Here is an 18,089-nt window from a genome sequence, read left to right as displayed (position 1 = left end):
AGCGAAAAAAAAATTATTTCGCCGAGGGCTGAGGAAATTGAGTGATGCGCGTCGAGTGCTTCCTGCCAAGTGGAAAAGGCTCAGCGCGAATTTTATTAGATTTTGCAAGCTTTCAAAGAGTGGATGATGATGGATGTCAGGGTCGCTGCAGGGTGCAGTTGAAAACGTGTGCGTAGCTCTCGGTGTACAGCAAATTGCAGGTGGCCGCGTTGTTTTCGAACGTCTGCTCCGCCACTTTGAACTCGGGATTGACGGCCACCTAATTATTATGGATAATTGCGGCTAATTAGGTAATTAAAGGGGTTCTCCAGCAATGATTTTTAGTCTATAATTTAAAAAAATAGACGAAATTTCATGACTGACGATGAATATCACGTTTAAATTTTTGCACTTCTAAGGGTTGAAACAGGGTTTTCATCAAAGGTTCACCTTTTCCCGCCAAAAGTATTTGAACCTTAATATGAAATTTAGTGAAATTTAGTTTATCAAGACAGTCAACAGATTCTTTTGACCTGAAAAGAACATAACCCTTATATTAAAATATCAAAATTTAGAATCTCTGCATTTCTAATCGTCATGCAATTTAGTCTTTTTTCAAATTCAAGAACAAATTAAAATCATTTTCCGGAGAGACCCTTTAATTATAATGGTAGGTCGTGTGCTGTGTAATTAAAGTGGAGCCTCACCTTAAAAGTGTACATTCCGGGCTTGAGCTCGGAGATGTCGACCCACTGGCAATCGATGTTGTGCTTGTAGATGTCGGCGCAGCCCACAGAAATGCCCTGGTCGCCGTAATTGGCGCACGCATACGCCGGTTTCACACCTGGTTTGCACTGATTGTCTTCCAGGCAGAAACTCGCCTTGTGCCCTTCGGCCACTTTGCGGCCGGACGCGTCGAACACGTCGAAGGTGGCAAAGACCTCCATGCTGTGGTAGTGCCTTAAAATCACGAAGAAAATGTTTAAAAAAAAAATAAAAGACATTTAAAGGATCTAGAATTAAAACAGATAAAATATTTTTTAAATAAATAATTGAGCTTTGAATTTAATTTAAATCCATTTTTGTGCCAAATTTTTATTTCCCAAAACAAAAATTAATTAATTATTTAAATTAGTTCCTTTTGAAGTTGGTTTACAAGTAATTTGTAAAAATCTTTTTAATAAAATCTAAATAATTAAATATTTTAAATCTTTTTTTAACTTTATTTTATTAAATTTAAAATTCAGTGCTTTTTTCAAGTCTTTTCAATTTAGAAATTAATAATTGTCCTCACATGTGGCACTGGTGCCATTGCCAGAGGTGTTTGGGCACAAACGGTCTGAAGTCGTCCGAGCCCACGTTTTGGATGGTGGCCGTGAACCTGAGCAAGCGGCGCGTGTCCAAATGCCAGTTCTCGTTCTCCTCGCGGATTTTGTACGCCTGGCTGGCTAGGCAATTTTCCTCCATCGCGCACTGAAGGAAAAACAGTTGCCTATCCTCCAAGTGGCTGGACCGCATCAACTCGTGGTGGTCAATAACTAAATCGGCCACGGCTGCAAAAAGATAATTATATGATCAGTTTTGTTATAAACTCTAAAAATTAACAAATCTCACCAGCTACAAATTTATGAACATTTCTATGTTCATAGGATAACTTTAATCAACTATAAATTTTTTTATTTAAAACTGCTTTTAATGAGAAATTTCTTAGATTTTGTCTTTCAAAGTTGGCTCTAAATAATGAAATTATTGTTTAAAATATGAAATTCTATGATGGCTTGAAATTTAAATTTATATGGAATTTTAAGCAAATTTTTTATGCAAACTTTTAATCCTTTTAAAAATAAAATATAAAATAACCTTGTGTACAGACGACCGCAGCGATATTTTCCGACTCGCCCGGACAATCGACTTCGTTGATCTGATGGTGCAGACAGGCATCGATGGACGCTTCGTTCCCCTGGCATTCCACCCCACTAAGCACCATTGGCGTCGTCTTGTTTGTCTCCTTGATTTGACAGAAAACAATAATTGAATCAATCCCGAGATTAACGAGAGTTTGATTAAAAATTAACCCAATTACTTTGGAGAATTTCGCTCCGAAGAAGTCGGTCTGGACGGCCGCGTTGGCGAAGCCGAAACCCAACTGTCTGCAAACGACCGCCGCCTCCTTCAAACCCCATCCGTCTCCGCACAAAACGCCCCATTCTGGAAATAAAAATAATTGGTTTAATACGATTATTGCAAAAAGTGATACGAAAATAAACCTTCCGTGGGAGAAAATTTCACTTCAACCCTGCCCTCGTCTGGAATTCTTCCTCCTTTCAGACGGAGCTTCAAAGGCTGTTTCACTGCGCTCTTGAAAAATAAAATAAACATACATTTTTATTTTACGTATCAATAAGTTTTCCTGCAAATTCAATTTTGGCAGAGTAAACAAAAAACTTCTATGTTACAAGGAGTAGAAAAAACATCGTCTGCTAACAGACGTCGATAACATTTTTGAAATTAAAATGTCCTCCAATTTGCTCAGTATGAATTTTGGACCTAAAAATCCATTATTTATCGAATGATTTGAAAATACGCCTGGATAAAATGTTATTTAGGTATAATTGGGTTATCTTTTATGAAAGTTGGTAACTTTTAATCCTGAAACTTTACATTTTATATAGGACTCGATTATGATGAAAGTTATTATATTGAAACGGCAGAATGATTTTTAACCAAATAAGTTGACTCTCTCTCTTTTTTTTTAAGTGATTTTTAGGCTTGAACTGAAATTAATATAGCTTATTTTAGAAGGAAATGGGAAAAAATAAAATAAAAAAGTTGCTTTTGATAAAATTTATCTTCAACAAATTAAATTGCGTAGTATATGTGGAACTGCAATAAGTCAGTAAATTCCTTATACTTAGAGTGACTCAGAGGTATTTTTATTTCCGCTTTAAAAATTAAATTACTCTCCCTGCTATTGTTTTTTTTTTGCGGTTTGAAATGAAAGGGAAAAAACGCATACAAACCTCTATCGGCTTGAGCACTTTGGGTGGTTTCGTCGGCAGAGGGGTCGTGTCTTCGTGATTGGGGTGGCAGACAACACCCGCGGCCTCCGAGCTGTCGCAGTCGCTGCTGCCCCAGCCATCGAAGCGGCACTTGCTCAAGTGGCTCTCGTCTCCGCCGCAGTACAAATTATCCATCCAGAATTTGCCTGGATCGTGAAAGAAGTGCTCGAGTATAAAAGGTCGCCAAATCGGCACCACTTGATTTCATACATTGTGTGTGTAAATTTTATATAATTTTTTTTTCTTAAGGGGGTTCGCGGATCGATACACGGTGTCGGGGGTATCGGTGTCTGTCGCATCAATTTGCATTTTTTTTAACGCCGCGCACACTTGACATCAGAATCAAGTTTCAAACGCGGCGAAGCGTTAAAAGCGTCAAATCAAATTTGAATCCAATTGAAAAATAATGTGTTCGAAAGACGTAAAAATGGAAAACTCACGTCTGGCTGGGCCGTATTTGGACGAGTGAGTGGCGGCACGTGCACCCTTTCTGAAGCCCAGCTGTCTGCAGACGACCTCGGCCTCCCGCAGGTCCCACTCGTCGTCGCAAACGTTGCCCCACGAGCTTTTGTGAAACACCTCGACGTTGCCTGTTGACAGGAAAATGAAATAAATTTAATAAAATCAATTCAACTAAAATGATCAAATATGCACTTTTTTGAAAATCACTATTTAATACAGAAAAATTGAAAATAATTTTAGAAATTTTGAGATTTTTTTTAGTGTTAGTATTCCTTATGGAGTATTTATAAAAATTGTGTTTTTTTATTAAAAATAATTATTCCAGGAAAACCAGAAGGAAGCTTGTCTCTGCAGTTCAAGATAGAGTCATGTCTATTGAATTTTTTATTATTATTGTTTATTTTTCAAAATTTTTTTACTAAAACTTTACTCAAATGTTTGCGCAACCAAAAAATTTGCAGAAAATTTTGATTGTTGTCAAAGGGAATAACAATTTAATTGTACCCAATCAGAGAACTTTAACACAACAATCAAAATATTTTTTACATTATGTAATTTTATTGTTGTGAGTTGTGATTATATCTTGCAAAAAATTATTTTGGGTAGGGATCATTGAATTTTTTTAACAAAAATGCACAACTTGGAAAAGATTTTGCCAAAATTTCTTGGAACCAAGATACTTTTATTAATAGTTGTTTCATTTTTTTTTTTTTAAGCAGAAGCTTTGGCTTTTTATGAGGAGGGGGGGACGGAGTTTTCTCGAATACAATACGCCATCAATTTTTGCAAGAAATTCTAAATGAAAAAAAAAACTATATATTCTGCCTGGGGTTTTTAATTTTTCATTTTCTTGTAGCTAAAATCAATTCAGAACAAAATATCAGTTTTAACCGTGGAGGTCATAAATGAGAGATAGGTGAGAATATTCTGGGTTTAAATACATAAATTGTTTAGAATTATTTTCTTTAAATTTTTTTAATATTTCAAATTAACGAGATTGTTGAAACAAAAAAATCAGTATTTAAGAATGAATAAAACTGATGAATTGAAGATTTTGCGTTTAATACGACGCCCTAACTTTTCACTCCACTTGCTATGTGTCTTGATTTTTAAATTTTATTCCTTTTTCAGTGCGAGTTGTATGGCCCATAAAATGAAAATCGCAACCAGCTCGCTCGTAAAACTCCAACTACTAGTCTTGCACTTTCAAAGCACTGGCAAAAAGTAAAAGAAAAAAAAAAAATTGGCGCACGTGTTGCGCCGAGGCTCTTAATGTAATTGCCAGACGGAGATTATATAATAAAGGACACCAGGAAATGGGATAAATCTGGCCAGCTGGCAACCTTTTTAAATTTTAACCCATGGAAAAATTTCAAAAAAAAATTACCTTCGTTCTTTTCGTGTCCCTCGACCAGTCTTATGTGACCCTGGGTGACCTTTTTCTTGAGGAATTTCTTGATCAGCTTCATTTTGCGCTCGCGGACTTGACTGGCCGCCTGCTCGGTGGCCACCAGGTGGCTCAGCACGGCCGTCGCCAACACGAGAGCGGCCAGCTTCATCGCTCGAGTGTCGCCGCAGAAAGATCCGCTCTTTACGTTCGGCGCGTGAAAAGTGATACTTTTACCCGTTGTGTCTACCTTTGAATGGTAGAAGGGACTCTCGCCAGGCAGTCCACACATGAATTACACTAACTAAACAGACGACTGCAGCTGGATAGGAACGGACAGGAAACTTTTAAAACAAAAACAATTACTAAAAATAATTTTAATTTAAAATAATCAAGAAATTTTTCGTTTAGTTTCATATTTTGATTGTTATATTTCTTAGAAATTTGAATTTAGTTGTTAAATTATTCTAAATTGAAATTCAAACATTGTAGATATAATAAAAATTTATTTCTGATTCTGAGATGAATTTAAAATTATTGAAGCTTTTTTAGTACTTGTCTGTTTTATTGTTATACTATTTTTTGATAGATTTCTGGTGGAGACAATTTGTATTTTAATTATCTTTTAAACAGTTGAATATATTTAAAATTAAACCCTAAAATACTTATAAAAATTCCTGTTTAAAAGTTATTTCATTGCAATTTTCCATAAGAATAGGTCAGAGTAATAATTCCTAGTTTTTTTTTAAGTCTCTTGCGTTGGAATAATAATCTGTGCGCAATAAATTCTTGGTGACAACACCAGCCATATTCGCGATATATTCTAATGATATACCTAATTTGCAGTCTCTTTGCACAGAGTGAGTCTCTGCAATGATTAGCATAATTCTATTGCTCAACCGCAAGCAGTCCGTGCCTGCTTTGCGAGACAAATAAATTACGCTCAGATGCCGGCGTTATAATATTAATTCCAAATCCGGCGCTCGTGCTCGGTGCCCACGACTATTCTCCTCTTTTTGAGCGCCGCTCCTTTCCATGTGTCATGCAATTCTCGTTATAAATGTTAAATCTGAGTGGGTGTTCTTTCTTCTCATTAAACTAATATCCAAGCGAATATTCGAGCTCTATGATAAAAATCTAAAAAAAAATCAGCATTTTTCATTTATATGGTGAAAGGCCATGCAGACTCTTTTATTAAAAGAGTCTTCAATATAATTAAAATTAATTATGAATTAATGAACAATATAGTTTTCCCTGGGAGTTTTTTAAGTAAATATTTATATTTCCGAGGGTTTTTTTTAATTAAAATTCTATAGTATGTCTAGGACGTGACCAGACGTGACCATCAAATACACAGGCAAATTTTTAGATTTATTATCATTTTTTTTTTAATTTAATTTAATTAACACTCAAAAATTGCACTGCTAAATATTTAAATTAAAGTATTCTACAATTGAGACCAAATTCCAAAAAGTGCACTTTTCTATCATTGAACCTAGATCAAATAAAATCTTCTGACCTTTTTATGTACTGCGCCTGCTTGCTATATTAGCTTTTTTATCTTGCCGCCGCTTCTGCGAATGCATATATATCATCAAGTTTTACGTCTTTCAACTTTTCTACTGTACATTTACTAGCGTGGATTTTTTTTTACTCAAATAAAGAATCGTTTTTCTTTCTCGGTGTTCTCAGAGAAGCACAAGGACGGCGAGAGTGCTATCGTGATACTCAAGAGCAGAACAACAATCTCCTTCTATAGCTTGTTGAGCGCGAGAAAAAGAGCCCCTGCAGGTTATGCAAACTTCACAGCACGGCTGCATTCTTTGCATAAGTCCCAGGCGCCTCATGTCGCCACTCTTTTTTACACACAGTAAGTGCTGCTGACTTGATTAAAAAAATATCAAGCCACTTTACTTAATTTCTGACTCTAGAAAAGAGGAGCAAAGTTAGTTTCCTTTGTTGGAAGTTAAAATTACTTTTGAATAAAAAAAAGTACAAAAGAAAAAAGTTATATTTAATAATGTGATTGGCGTAGAGTGAAAGAAGTTTCTCTTTTGCAGTTGATCTTTCTTGAACTGAAAGCGGGCTTTCTGAATAATTTATAATTTTTGTGAGTCAATTTTATTTATTTTTTCTTAAATAAAAATGTTTCTCATTTTGTTCCGAATGACGATTTTTTTCTCTCTATCATTATTTCTTTAATATTTTAGCTCAATTTTTCAAATTAATTTCAATGAAAATTCATAATTTCTTTTTAATATAATTATAATGCCATTTAAATGCCACCCTTTGCATAATTGTATAGCGCTCTAAAGATTTAAACTTCTTAATCAAAATAAAGGAATTTGATTGGCTTTAAAACGTCACGTGACCAGAGCTGCGCATCTGATTGGCTGGCACGTACGGGATTCGGCCTGGGTGTTCAGCGAGCGAATTTCGTGCTCCGATCATCGGGACATCGATTGGGCGACGGAAGCGGTACTTTCTCGTTTTCCTTCAGAAGAAATGCCAGAAAATGTTAAATACTTTAATAAACTAATGGTTTTAATACTGAAGCTTCGTACGGACGAGGTAAGGGATCGTTCTTGGGCCGACGGGGGCGACAAGAGCGCGCGAGAAAAATGGCGGGATCGATACTAAACGTCGAGGGGTTGGCGGGGCGCCATCTTGAAAACACGCCAGCCACCGCTGGTGCCGATGCCGATCAGTAGGTGTACGGTGGATCACACCGCCTCTCGCTCCAGCCGCAGCACCACACCCCGGCGGCGAACCGACACCTGATCTAGTAGTGGACTTGTGGATGGGACAGGGTCGATATCGGCCCGGGCACCGGCCAGGCAGTCAAGCTGGAACTCATGGAACTGGAGAACATTGTGGCCAACACGGTCTACCTCAAAGCGCGAGAAGGTGCGTTGAACTTTTGACACCTCCCGTGTCCCGCTAAGTGCTCTGACCCCCCTGCTCGCCTGCCCCCGTCCCTTGTGTCCGTGTCGCACGTTCACCCTGTTGACCATTTTCAGGACAAGCAGATAGTAACAAGGGCAAGAGCAAGAAATGGAGAAAGATCCTGCAGTTCCCCCACATCTCACAGTGCATAGACCTCAAGACTAAGATAGGTCAGTATATAAAATTTCTTCTCATCCGGACACCCTGAATCGTCTCTCATTTTTAAATTTCTCACCGAGTTCGCACACTTTGGAACTTTGCGTGTTAGAATGTAATTTGAGGCTCGCGGTTTCAAAGTTGGAAGTTTTGGGCGCGCCCAAAGTGTTTTTCAAATGTAATTTATGGTGACTCGTACGTCTTTGCCAAAAGCAAAAACCGTGGCCGCAAAAAATGACACTGGCGGCGAGACTAAAACGCTAAAAATAAACTGCTCGTCACATTTTATGCCAATCTGAATGGACGTTTTTTCTCGATTTCAGATGTAAGGTACAACTACATAGTAGACCAGCAGCCAATCGGAAGGCTGCTCTTCCGTCAGTTCTGTGAAGATGCCAAACCAGAATATCATCGATATAATATATTTCTCGACTCGATCGTGAGTATTTTGGCCAAAAAATTAAATCACCTTTTAAATTAAATTTAAATCTGCAGGAACACTATGAGGTGGAAGCAGACGAAAACCGTGCTGAAGTGGCCAAAACCATCTACGAGCGTTACCTGAGGAGAGATGTAATGAAAGAACTTGGGAAAAAGAAGTGCTTCTTCTTATTTGTTTATATTTTTGTGCCAGGCTGAAGACGCGGTGGACGTGTTGAACGAAGAAATGATCGAAAAGTGCAAGGAGAGCATGGCGAACGGCTGCAAAGATTTGTTCGACGACTGCATGAGTGCTGTAAAGTCTTTTCTGGCCAACGAACCTTTTAGGTTATTCGAAGGATCAATGTTCTTCCATCGGTACCTGCAGTGGAAGTGGTTGGAAAGGTGAGCAGGTCTTTAAGTTCTTCTTGAATTTAATTTTCCTCCTAAACCCTAAAAAGATAAACTAATCCACTAAAATTTAAAACAGATTCTATATAAAGCTTTTGTAGGTACAATTTTTTTTTAAAGAAAAATAACTTAACTTTAACTTTTGAAATTAAAATAGTATAGCTTAATCATTCAGTTTTTTTTAATCAATTTTAATTGTGTCTTTTCTCTTTTGCAGTCAAACTGTTACATACAAAACTTTCCGCATGTACCGAGTGTTGGGCAAGGGAGGTTTCGGTGAAGTGTGCGCCTGTCAAGTGAGATCAACGGGCAAGATGTACGCATGCAAGAAGCTGGAGAAGAAACGAATCAAAAAGCGGCGTGGCGAGGCGATGGTGCTCATCGAAAAGCAGATCCTGCAGAAAATCAACTCGCGCTTCGTCGTCAGCTTGGCGTATGCTTACGAGACCAAGGATGCTCTCTGTCTGGTGCTCACCATCATGAACGGCGGTGACCTCAAGTTCCACATCTACAACATGGGTGGTGACCCAGGTTTTGACCTCAACAGAGCACGGTTTTACTCGGCTGAGGTGAGTCTTTTTAAAGTATTGAAATTCTGAAGGAAATACAACGCATTAAATTTAATAATTTATGTTACCAAAGTAGAACAAATTTTTGTGGAAAATATTGAATCTTTTTAAATTTAATTAAAACTGCCAATAAATCCTAACAAGTTTAGTGAATTAATCTTAAAATCCTCATTAGAATTTTGGCTGTCAATGTTTTTTTGCAAATATTTGATGATTAATGTTGCCTCAAAATTCAGGTTCTTTGTGGTTTGGAACATCTGCACGCTGTGGGCATTGTCTATCGAGACTGCAAGCCGGAAAACATTTTGCTGGACGACCACGGCCATGTGAGGATTTCAGATCTGGGTTTGGCTGTTGAGATTCCGGAAGGCGAAACGGTCAGAGGGAGAGTGGGCACAGTTGGCTACATGGGTAAGTTCGTTGTCAAATAACCCAAATTTATTTTAAATTCAAAATTTACAGCTCCTGAGGTAATCGACAATGAGAAGTACACCTTCAGTCCAGACTGGTTCAGCTTTGGCTGTTTGATTTACGAAATGATAGAAGGGCAGGCACCTTTCAGAGCTCGTAAAGAAAAGGTTGGTTGAATTAAATTCAAATATTTAAAAAAAATCTAATTCATTGAAATGCAGGTCAAAAGGGAAGAGGTGGACAGACGGGTGAAGGAGGACGTAGAAAAGTACTCTTCGAAATTCAACGAGGAGGCCAAAAGTTTATGCCAACATGTAATAATCCTCGATTGAAATTGACTCTGATTTTTCATTATCAAATTTACGAATTTCCAGCTTTTGAAAAAGCGAGTCAAAGAGCGCATGGGTTGCCTGAGTGGTCGTCACGGTGCTCGAGAGGCGAAGCAGCACGATTTCTTCAGGTGCCTAAACTGGAAGAGGCTAGAAGCCGGCATAATGGAACCTCCGTTTAGTCCAGATGTGAGTTCTTTCAAATAAACAATAAATTCTCTTTTACCGAAAAGTGTTGTTTTAGCCCCACGCTGTTTACGCCAAGGATGTGTTGGACATCGAACAATTTTCAACTGTGAAAGGTGTGAATCTAGACGCAACCGACGACACTTTCTATAGCAAATTCAACACCGGCTCTGTGTCAATACCGTGGCAAACGGAGGTAGTTTTGTCTCATTTTAATTATAATGTTTTTAACTTTCCTTTGATTCTAGATGATAGAGACAGAGTGCTATAAGGAACTGAACGTTTTCGGCCCTAACAACACACCAACCCCAGATCTGATGATTGACGCTGAACCCGAGCCTGAAAAGAAAAGTTGCTTTCCGTTTCGAAGAAAGGTTGTTTGACTTCTTTGATGTTTTTAAAACAAACACTTAAAGACGATTCGTTTCAGAAGAAGCAGCAGTCCAGAACAAAGCCTATTCCAGTGGCAAAGCATTTGTACGAAGCTTGTCCAGCGGTTGTCACCGAGATTGCAAGCTGATGTGCTGACGAGATGGACACATTGCGCGCCACCAATAAATTCATAGCAAATTAATTTACAAGGGCAGCTGTGACGTCAGAACAACAGCAACAACCATCATCCTCTGCACCTGTCCTGGTGCCGTTCATACTCAAGAGGCTCCCGCTGAGTGAGAGCAACAAACACTCATCTTGTATGTACACTAACACAAAACTGGACCTGGCATTCTTTTGTCACTTAAAGTTGGGGCTCGGCCCTCCTTCGTTTGTGATTTTGCTAAACTTTTGCTTTTTCCCTTCGAAGCTCTGATTTTCGTGTAGTTTTTTAATTCGTACTAGCGGTTTTTGCTTGAGTGAGGCAACGGAGGATTCATTTTGTATTTTTGGTCCTGTTATGGTGAATGATAGAAATCAAATCAAAAGAATTAGTGTCGATAAAAGCACTATTCATGAAGCAGGATCCGTCAAAAAGGTAGCAGTGTAGCGAAGCTTTTACTGCTTGTTTTGAGAAGACGTTTACAGAATATATATATATTCTATTTTGGTGGAATAGAAATCAAACTAAAAGCAGCGGATCATGAGAGTACAACACTCGCGAGTTTTGCATTTAAAAAGTAGCACAAAAACCAACCTTTTGCATTTTTATACAAGCAAAGCGAAATTCACACACACACTCCGGGCAGGGATTTTTTCACCTTTTCGAATTTGTTTCTCAGCTTTCATGCATTTATTGCCAGTCTTTTGATAGGAACGGTGCTTTTAATGTATTCGCCAAAAATCAAATCCGGCACAAAATTAGTTTGTAAATAAAAAGTATCAATTTAAGATTGGGTCCTTCCAACCTGAAGGTTGCGTCAACCTCGGATAAATCAAACGAGCTAAACTTTTTAAAGTAGAAAAATAATTTGGTTTAATAGACTTGACTCAAATCAGGGTGTATGGCCAGGTTTGGCAACCTTCTCGCTGCCCTTGGACAAACCCCCACCAACCGTGCTAGTCCTTTCACCACCCTCCGAAAAAAAAAAACAGCCCCTCGAACGCTTCACCAAAGCCAACCTGGCCAGCAGGTGTTTTTATTGCTGCAGGTGCTTTCTTTGTTAGGTAGAAAATCACATTATCACATCAGAGAAATCCATCATTCCCGAGCTGGACAAAATGAAAATAGCAAAATAACGGCTCTCTCACGCATTACACGACACAATTTATATGATTTTAAGTGATTATTCTCATGTACATTGCTACGGAATTGAATAGAGAAAGAAAGGTAAAAAAAAAGAACTCTACGCGAGGAAAAAGAAGAAGAATGATTTATAATCAGTGTTTCTCAAGATATAGTGTGATATTATAGGACTAGCAAAGACATATAAAACTAACACGGAAATATTTATAATCTGTAGTAGTGAGGATGTGTTTGTTGGTTGAGTGTCGAAAAAAATCGATAGAACTTCTTCTGGTCAAGCAGCCGCACTTTGTATGAAAAAAAAATCGCAACTTCTCTTTTAACTCGATAATTTATATACGAAATAATATCCAATCTATCTGTGTGCACTACTAAACGATGAGTATAAACGATAGTGCTTCTGTGTTAAGGTGGATGTGTATAAAAAAAAACCTAAGCAAAGTCGGTGTGCCCATTAATTGATGTGACTAACGAAAAAGAGCGGTTCGTAGGCTTTGTTCTTTGCCGAGAAAACTTACTTACAAACGCGTTCATATCTGACAATTCTGGTTAAGGTCCTCTCCGATGAAGCACAATCTAGATCTAATCTATTTATATACATAATATGCTTATATAATTGAAAAACACAAAAACCTCGGTTGCATTTAACGAAAAAAAAATATACACACTCGATGCTTCCATGCTTTGCATTTTTTTAATTCCAATTATAATGAACGAAAGAGTGCTTACCAAAAATATATAGTTTTGCTTTTCTCACGAATATAAATACTAAATCACACAACAATCGATACGGGCTTCAAGACTTCATTCTTGCTTTTTCTGATAGTATTTATTTTTTGTCGCATTACTATATGTATAATCTTAATATTATGTGAGCAACTTTTATTATTCTTATAACCTAATTATGTTATGCATAGAGTTTATTGTAATATTTGACAATTATTTCATGTTCCTCTTATTTAGTGGCTCATCATGTATATTATTATTATTTATATATCAAAACTAATTTTTTAAGGTTTTCGCGCAATCATGTAAAGGAAAATGTTTGGTTTCCGCTCTACTTGTTTCGAACGCACAATCTGAGAGAAAATTTATATTAAAATAATATATACAAATCCGTGTCTCCTGCGAGAAAGAGCAGAACTTTTTCAATAAATAGCTTTTAAAACTCACGGCGAGTATCATGTAAAAAAAGAGAGCGCATATAAACATTCAATGTGATGAATCTAACAAAAAAAATCGTGCTGAGAGGATTCTGCGTGGGCGTGTGCTAGATACTTTTTGGACGAGCTGCAAAAAAAAAACGAGTTTGTGAGCGGCGCCCCAAAAACGCATAATTATATAATTAAATAAAAATACGAGAATAGATTATATGTGTGCCAATACCTTGTATTGAAAATGGAGAATCTGAATAAATGTTTGTTAAATATTTACAAAATGAAAATCGTTTTAATTTAAACAAAACCTGTGTGCAAATTTATTCTTTTGTTTACTAAAATTTGGAAAAAAAAATCAATATTCATTCCGAACAAGCGGGTTGCCTAATTCCGACTGCAGCAGGCGCAGAGGGCTGCGTGTCTGAACATGTCCGAACAACCCTTGGTGTGATGGTAGTGAGTTGTCCAACAGGTTGCCTACTTTCGATATTTGCAGGCGCTCTAAAGAGATACTGATTAATTTAAAAAGTAAAAAATCAAAATCGCATCTTTTTAAACCTCAATTTTTGATTATTATAAAAAAATTAAAAAAGTTTATGGTGATATGAAATTAAAGTCGGCTTATCCTTGATGGGTTTTGTGAGTTGTTGATTGTTTAAGAAAAAAAAACATCATCCTGCTTTTTCTTAATTAATTTACAACTCACAAAACCCATCAATGAAGAGCTGACTTTTAATTCAAATCACCTTGAATAAACGCTCGAAAAAAGTTTAATTAGGAATAAAATAAATAAATAAAAAAATTGGTGAAACCATTTCCATTTAACAGCAGAAAATTTAAGGGTCCTAAAATAGCTAAAATACAACAATAAATTTTTGCCATGCAAACGGGAGCAGTAAAAATAAATTATTCAAGAATTGTGGCTTGTTTTTTGCAAATTCGTGCAGCACGAGTGTACGAAAAGTGGCCCACACCCCTCGCTAATGCTATCTATACACGTGCTCTGTACGCGGGATCAATTTTTGTGGTGGACCGCACCTTTTTTGTAATCTACGGGGATTATAGAGAGGAAAAGCAGGTAGATAAAATTTGATAATTCAGAATTACACTAATCTGCTAATACTTTTGAAATGATCTTATAATCCAGGAAAACGGTTGATTATAGCTTAATTTATTTCTGCCATAAATAAAATCTTTTCGAATGAAGTTTAAAGGCTAAATGAATTGAATTAATTCAAATTAATAAAATAATTAAAAGAAATAAAATATCTGAATAGTATGTTTAATTTATTAATAATTAATTAAAATTCATGATTAAAAAATTAAAATTAATAAATTTCTTCTATTTTAGATTTCAACAGAGATGAATGAAAATTATTTTGATTTTCATAAAAAAAAATCTGCACAATTTCTGAAATACAAAAAAATCTCATTTTTTTTTTTTTTTTTTTTTTTTTTATAGATGCGGACGTGCGGTTCTGCCCCCTGGCGCGCAAAACGCGCACCTTCTCCAGAATGTTCCCCCTCCACGAGTGCTCCGGTGTGTAGCCCTCGGTCCACTCACTCCAGTCAAACACAAACTCCGACTACTTTTACAACAATAGTGTGAGAGAGAGAGATCGGCGTGTCTTGTCTGTGGTGCGGCCGACAGAGATTTCAGAGTGCGCGTCGCGGCAACAATCGATCCTCGTCTCAGCCCCGCAACAATAAGTGTGCGATGCAGCAACAGTGATCGGATATTCCTTTCGCCAGGTAACGAGCAAATTTTTTTCACTGTCCTCCGATTCGCCAAGAAGAAGTTGTGCCTTTCTTTTACCTGAGAGCGTCGTGTCGGCTCACCTGAGGGGGAGGGGTCGCCGTTTATTTACCCAGCTTCCCATTAATTAGGGGTTGCGTATTTTCGTGCGTAAAACACCCATTCAGAATTAATAGAAACCGTGAATGGACGGGTGCGGTGAATGAAAATTGAAATAAATTATTCCGATCGAAAATTAAAACCGGATTAAATTGTCATTAAAAAGTCCTTGGACGATTTCGCAACCTGGGCCTGAACAAAAGATGACGGAATTCGTCCTAAATTTTTTTGAATCAACATTAATAAAAAAAATTGACGTCACCTTTTATATTCAAATGGTGTGCATCTAATTATTTTATTACCTCATCTGATGATTGACACGCAAATCAATCAATTAAATCAGAGCCGATTGAGTCGCAGTTGGAATCTATAAATCCATTTGTTGTGATGCTAATTAAATCAATGGACTGTGTGTATATTTATAGCGTGTCGGCGCCGTTGTTGTGATTCCGTCGCTCCAATGGGCAGCTCGTCGCTCCGTAATAATAAAAAAAAAAAAATTTGCACACACGGTTATGGCAAACGATATAGGAAGATCTAAATAAGAAACTTGAGATGTCAATCACAGATATATATTGCTTAAGAAGACGGGGAGTCTCATAATGAGATTAAAAATTCTATCGCAGAAATAATTTATTTCAAGATGAATTCAATTTTCTCCAGACCTCATATGGATTTAATTTATGCAAGAGTAAAATTTGTAATTAAAGTTTGCTAAATTCAGCAATGCTCCGATAATTTTGACGGATTTAAGAACCAGATTTATTATTTTATTCCAATTTAAGCAAACCTGAAAAAAAATCAAGATACTTAAAGTTAGGCCATTAAATTTGTTAAAATTGCATACGGTTATGGCATTGATATGCAAATTAGGGGGAGAATTAATAATTATGTAAATCTGCTTAAAGACGTGTCTCTGGAGAAGGTAAAAATTTTTATTAGAGGAATAATTTATAGAAGATTATGTGGAGAACTAATTAAATTTTTTTAATTTAATTTGCTGAATTCAGTAGTACTTTTATAGTTTAGACAGATTAACATTTTATTCCAAATTAAGAACCTAAAAAAATTACCGAGTTAAAAATTCCGTGCACTTAAAAAAAGTAAATTTGCAAATTAAATTTAACTTAATTTTTCTTCGGACCTCACAGGTATTTTATTACATTGCGTTGATAATTTTGACAGATTTAAGAACCAGATTAATTATTTCATTCCAAATTCAGCTTTGCAAAATTAAAAATCCCGTCCAATAAATTTAAAAAATCCAGTTGTGCCGTTAAATTTAAATTTTGCCTTCTCTCTGAACGGCCGCAGGGGCGCGAAGTGAACTCTTTCCACGTTAGTGTGTCACTGCCCTGGCGATTCATGAATATTGAACGAAATTTCCGAAGTTTCTTTGAACGCTCCAGTTATTGTTGCCCCATCCGAGAGAGATAAAACAACAACAAGCAGGTGCCTCTTATGCACACCCAGTGACACTCTTGTTCATTGTGCCTTCTAATCACCCAGCCGTAATTAACTTTCATTGTCGGCAACCGAGTAAGTTTGTTTTGCAGCCTGTGAGAGAAGGAAGAGTGTGTTGAGTTTATTGCCTAAGTAGGCTTCTTTTTATTGGGCGCCGTGTTTGCGAACGCGTTAAACAAAAACTTCTCAAGGTGCATAATATAATTATTGTGCTGCGATTGCGCTCGACTTGTAAAAAGGAAAGTTGGCTGGAAGTTGTATAAAGTAATTGTCTTTGTCAACTACTTTCATCTTTAATTGATAGATTTTCCGCTCTAGGACAAGTTGAGACTGAAATTTATATTGGTTTTTGAAATGCGGAAGTAAAAACGAATTAAAATTGTTGGCTTATCTGAAAAAGGAAATTTATTGAAAGAAGCCACTGATAATTTGAAATTTGAACCGATTATTATAATTATAAAGTCTTTAACTATTTTTAAACTTGCGTTAAAATTAATTATTTTTATGAATCTTTCTTAATATCTTTCAGATTTAAAATTTGTGAAACTAAATAATCAATTATTTTCTTATTTTTCTTGAAAAAAGTACTTATTTTGAAATTTTTATTACTACTTTTTGCTATATATTATTTTAATTTTTGCAAATTTTTTCAAATTTGATCTGAAAATAAGTTAATTCTAGATTTTAGAACAAAAATAAAAATAAATTATAAAAGAAAATTAATTTCAACTTTCTGAAATAGTGACATTGAACTATAAGTTGAGTCTAAATTATTGCTTTTGTTGTGACTTATTTAAAATATTTTGATTTTATCAGAGGCTTTTAGTTGCAAATTTATTTATGTATGATTTTTCAATTGGCAACTATCAAAAATTAAATTTGAAATTTTTTGAAATTACATTAATTTTTTAGACTTTTTGCCCAAAAACACAACACTTCCCTATCAATGATTTTTTTTTAATTTTTCCAAAAAATTTATATAAATACAAAACAACGACAAATATTTTATTTATATTTTTTTTTCCAATTTTTTATCCAAAACATGTCTAATTTTTTCCTTAAATTCCAGAATTTTAATTTTATGACTTCAAATAATGAATTTATTTCCTAATTTCAGCTAAATATAATAATATATATTTTTTTAATATCTTTACTTTTGAAATAGAGATTTGTCATGTGTCTTTTTTTTCTATCCGGTTTTTCCCCTTTCGACGAAACAATTAAGGCAGAGCGTGATTCGCAAAGTACACACACTGAATGTTGTATGTGCCGTTTCTTTTTTGACGCCCGTTCCACCCACGGGCCTTATTTTTATCAGCGGCTGCTTAATGTCTTATCTCGTTTGTGTGTATATCAACGAGCCTTTTAACGCTAACTAGAATATTGCGCGTGACGCACCTTTTTGATTATATATCAAACTACTTTCGAGCAACATAATCTCCGGGAAGAATAAGAATTGCAAAAACACGGAGAGGAATTCGATACGGGTGATTGTCTAATTGATTCGCCCGCATGGAATGGAATTCTGTTGCAGTATTTTCAACACGCCTCACTTGTGTTGAATAACATATTGTACGATTTGCTTGATTGCGCTACTTTTCATTGCCATACTGCGCGGCG

General features: G+C 36.1%; 3 protein-coding genes across 9 annotated transcripts in view; 2 read left to right on the top strand and 1 right to left on the bottom strand.

Annotated features, from left to right (window-relative positions):
- Positions 1-18: 18 nt before the first annotated feature.
- Positions 19-5,119, bottom strand: LOC132204607 (lysyl oxidase homolog 3-like). Its single transcript, XM_059633228.1, has 9 exons — positions 4,888-5,119; positions 3,479-3,628; positions 3,000-3,184; positions 2,247-2,337; positions 2,063-2,187; positions 1,840-1,987; positions 1,274-1,532; positions 687-939; positions 19-259 (listed from the first exon to the last, which is right to left on the bottom strand). The coding sequence occupies exons 1-9, from the start codon at positions 5,057-5,059 to the stop codon at positions 137-139; spliced, it is 1,506 nt and encodes a 501-aa protein (XP_059489211.1). The 5' UTR covers positions 5,060-5,119; the 3' UTR covers positions 19-136.
- A 2,428-nt stretch (positions 5,120-7,547) lies between these two features.
- Positions 7,548-12,685, top strand: LOC132204394 (G protein-coupled receptor kinase 2). 2 transcript variants are annotated; one of them, XM_059632883.1, is made up of 13 exons: positions 7,548-7,794; positions 7,908-8,003; positions 8,313-8,428; positions 8,485-8,562; positions 8,624-8,814; positions 9,038-9,389; positions 9,626-9,800; positions 9,852-9,967; positions 10,022-10,114; positions 10,175-10,318; positions 10,374-10,511; positions 10,564-10,689; positions 10,749-12,685. In XM_059632883.1, exons 1-13 carry the CDS (start codon positions 7,743-7,745, stop codon positions 10,833-10,835), a joined length of 1,764 nt encoding a protein of 587 aa, XP_059488866.1. In that variant the 5' UTR covers positions 7,548-7,742; the 3' UTR covers positions 10,836-12,685. The 2 variants fall into 2 exon arrangements, with proteins under 2 accessions (XP_059488866.1, XP_059488865.1); XM_059632882.1 differs by having other exon boundaries at positions 7,550-7,794; positions 10,746-12,685.
- Positions 12,686-14,707: 2,022 nt separating this feature from the next.
- LOC132204837 (LIM and calponin homology domains-containing protein 1) overlaps positions 14,708-18,089 on the top strand; it is a 29,888-nt gene continuing 26,506 nt past the window's right edge. For 5 of the 6 annotated variants that reach the window (XM_059633648.1, XM_059633652.1, XM_059633649.1 and 2 more), the window contains exon 1: positions 14,709-14,902. The gene's annotated coding sequence lies outside the window, so the exon portion shown is untranslated. Of the gene's footprint in view, positions 14,903-18,089 lie in introns of all 6 variants that reach the window. The other variant, XM_059633650.1, reaches the window with a different exon arrangement.

This window comes from Neocloeon triangulifer, unplaced genomic scaffold (assembly GCF_031216515.1).
Source record: "Neocloeon triangulifer isolate White Clay Creek 2 clone unplaced genomic scaffold, ASM3121651v1 ptg000022l, whole genome shotgun sequence".
Lineage (NCBI taxonomy): Eukaryota > Metazoa > Arthropoda > Insecta > Ephemeroptera > Baetidae > Neocloeon > Neocloeon triangulifer.
This window is presented reverse-complemented; position numbering and strand designations above follow the sequence as displayed.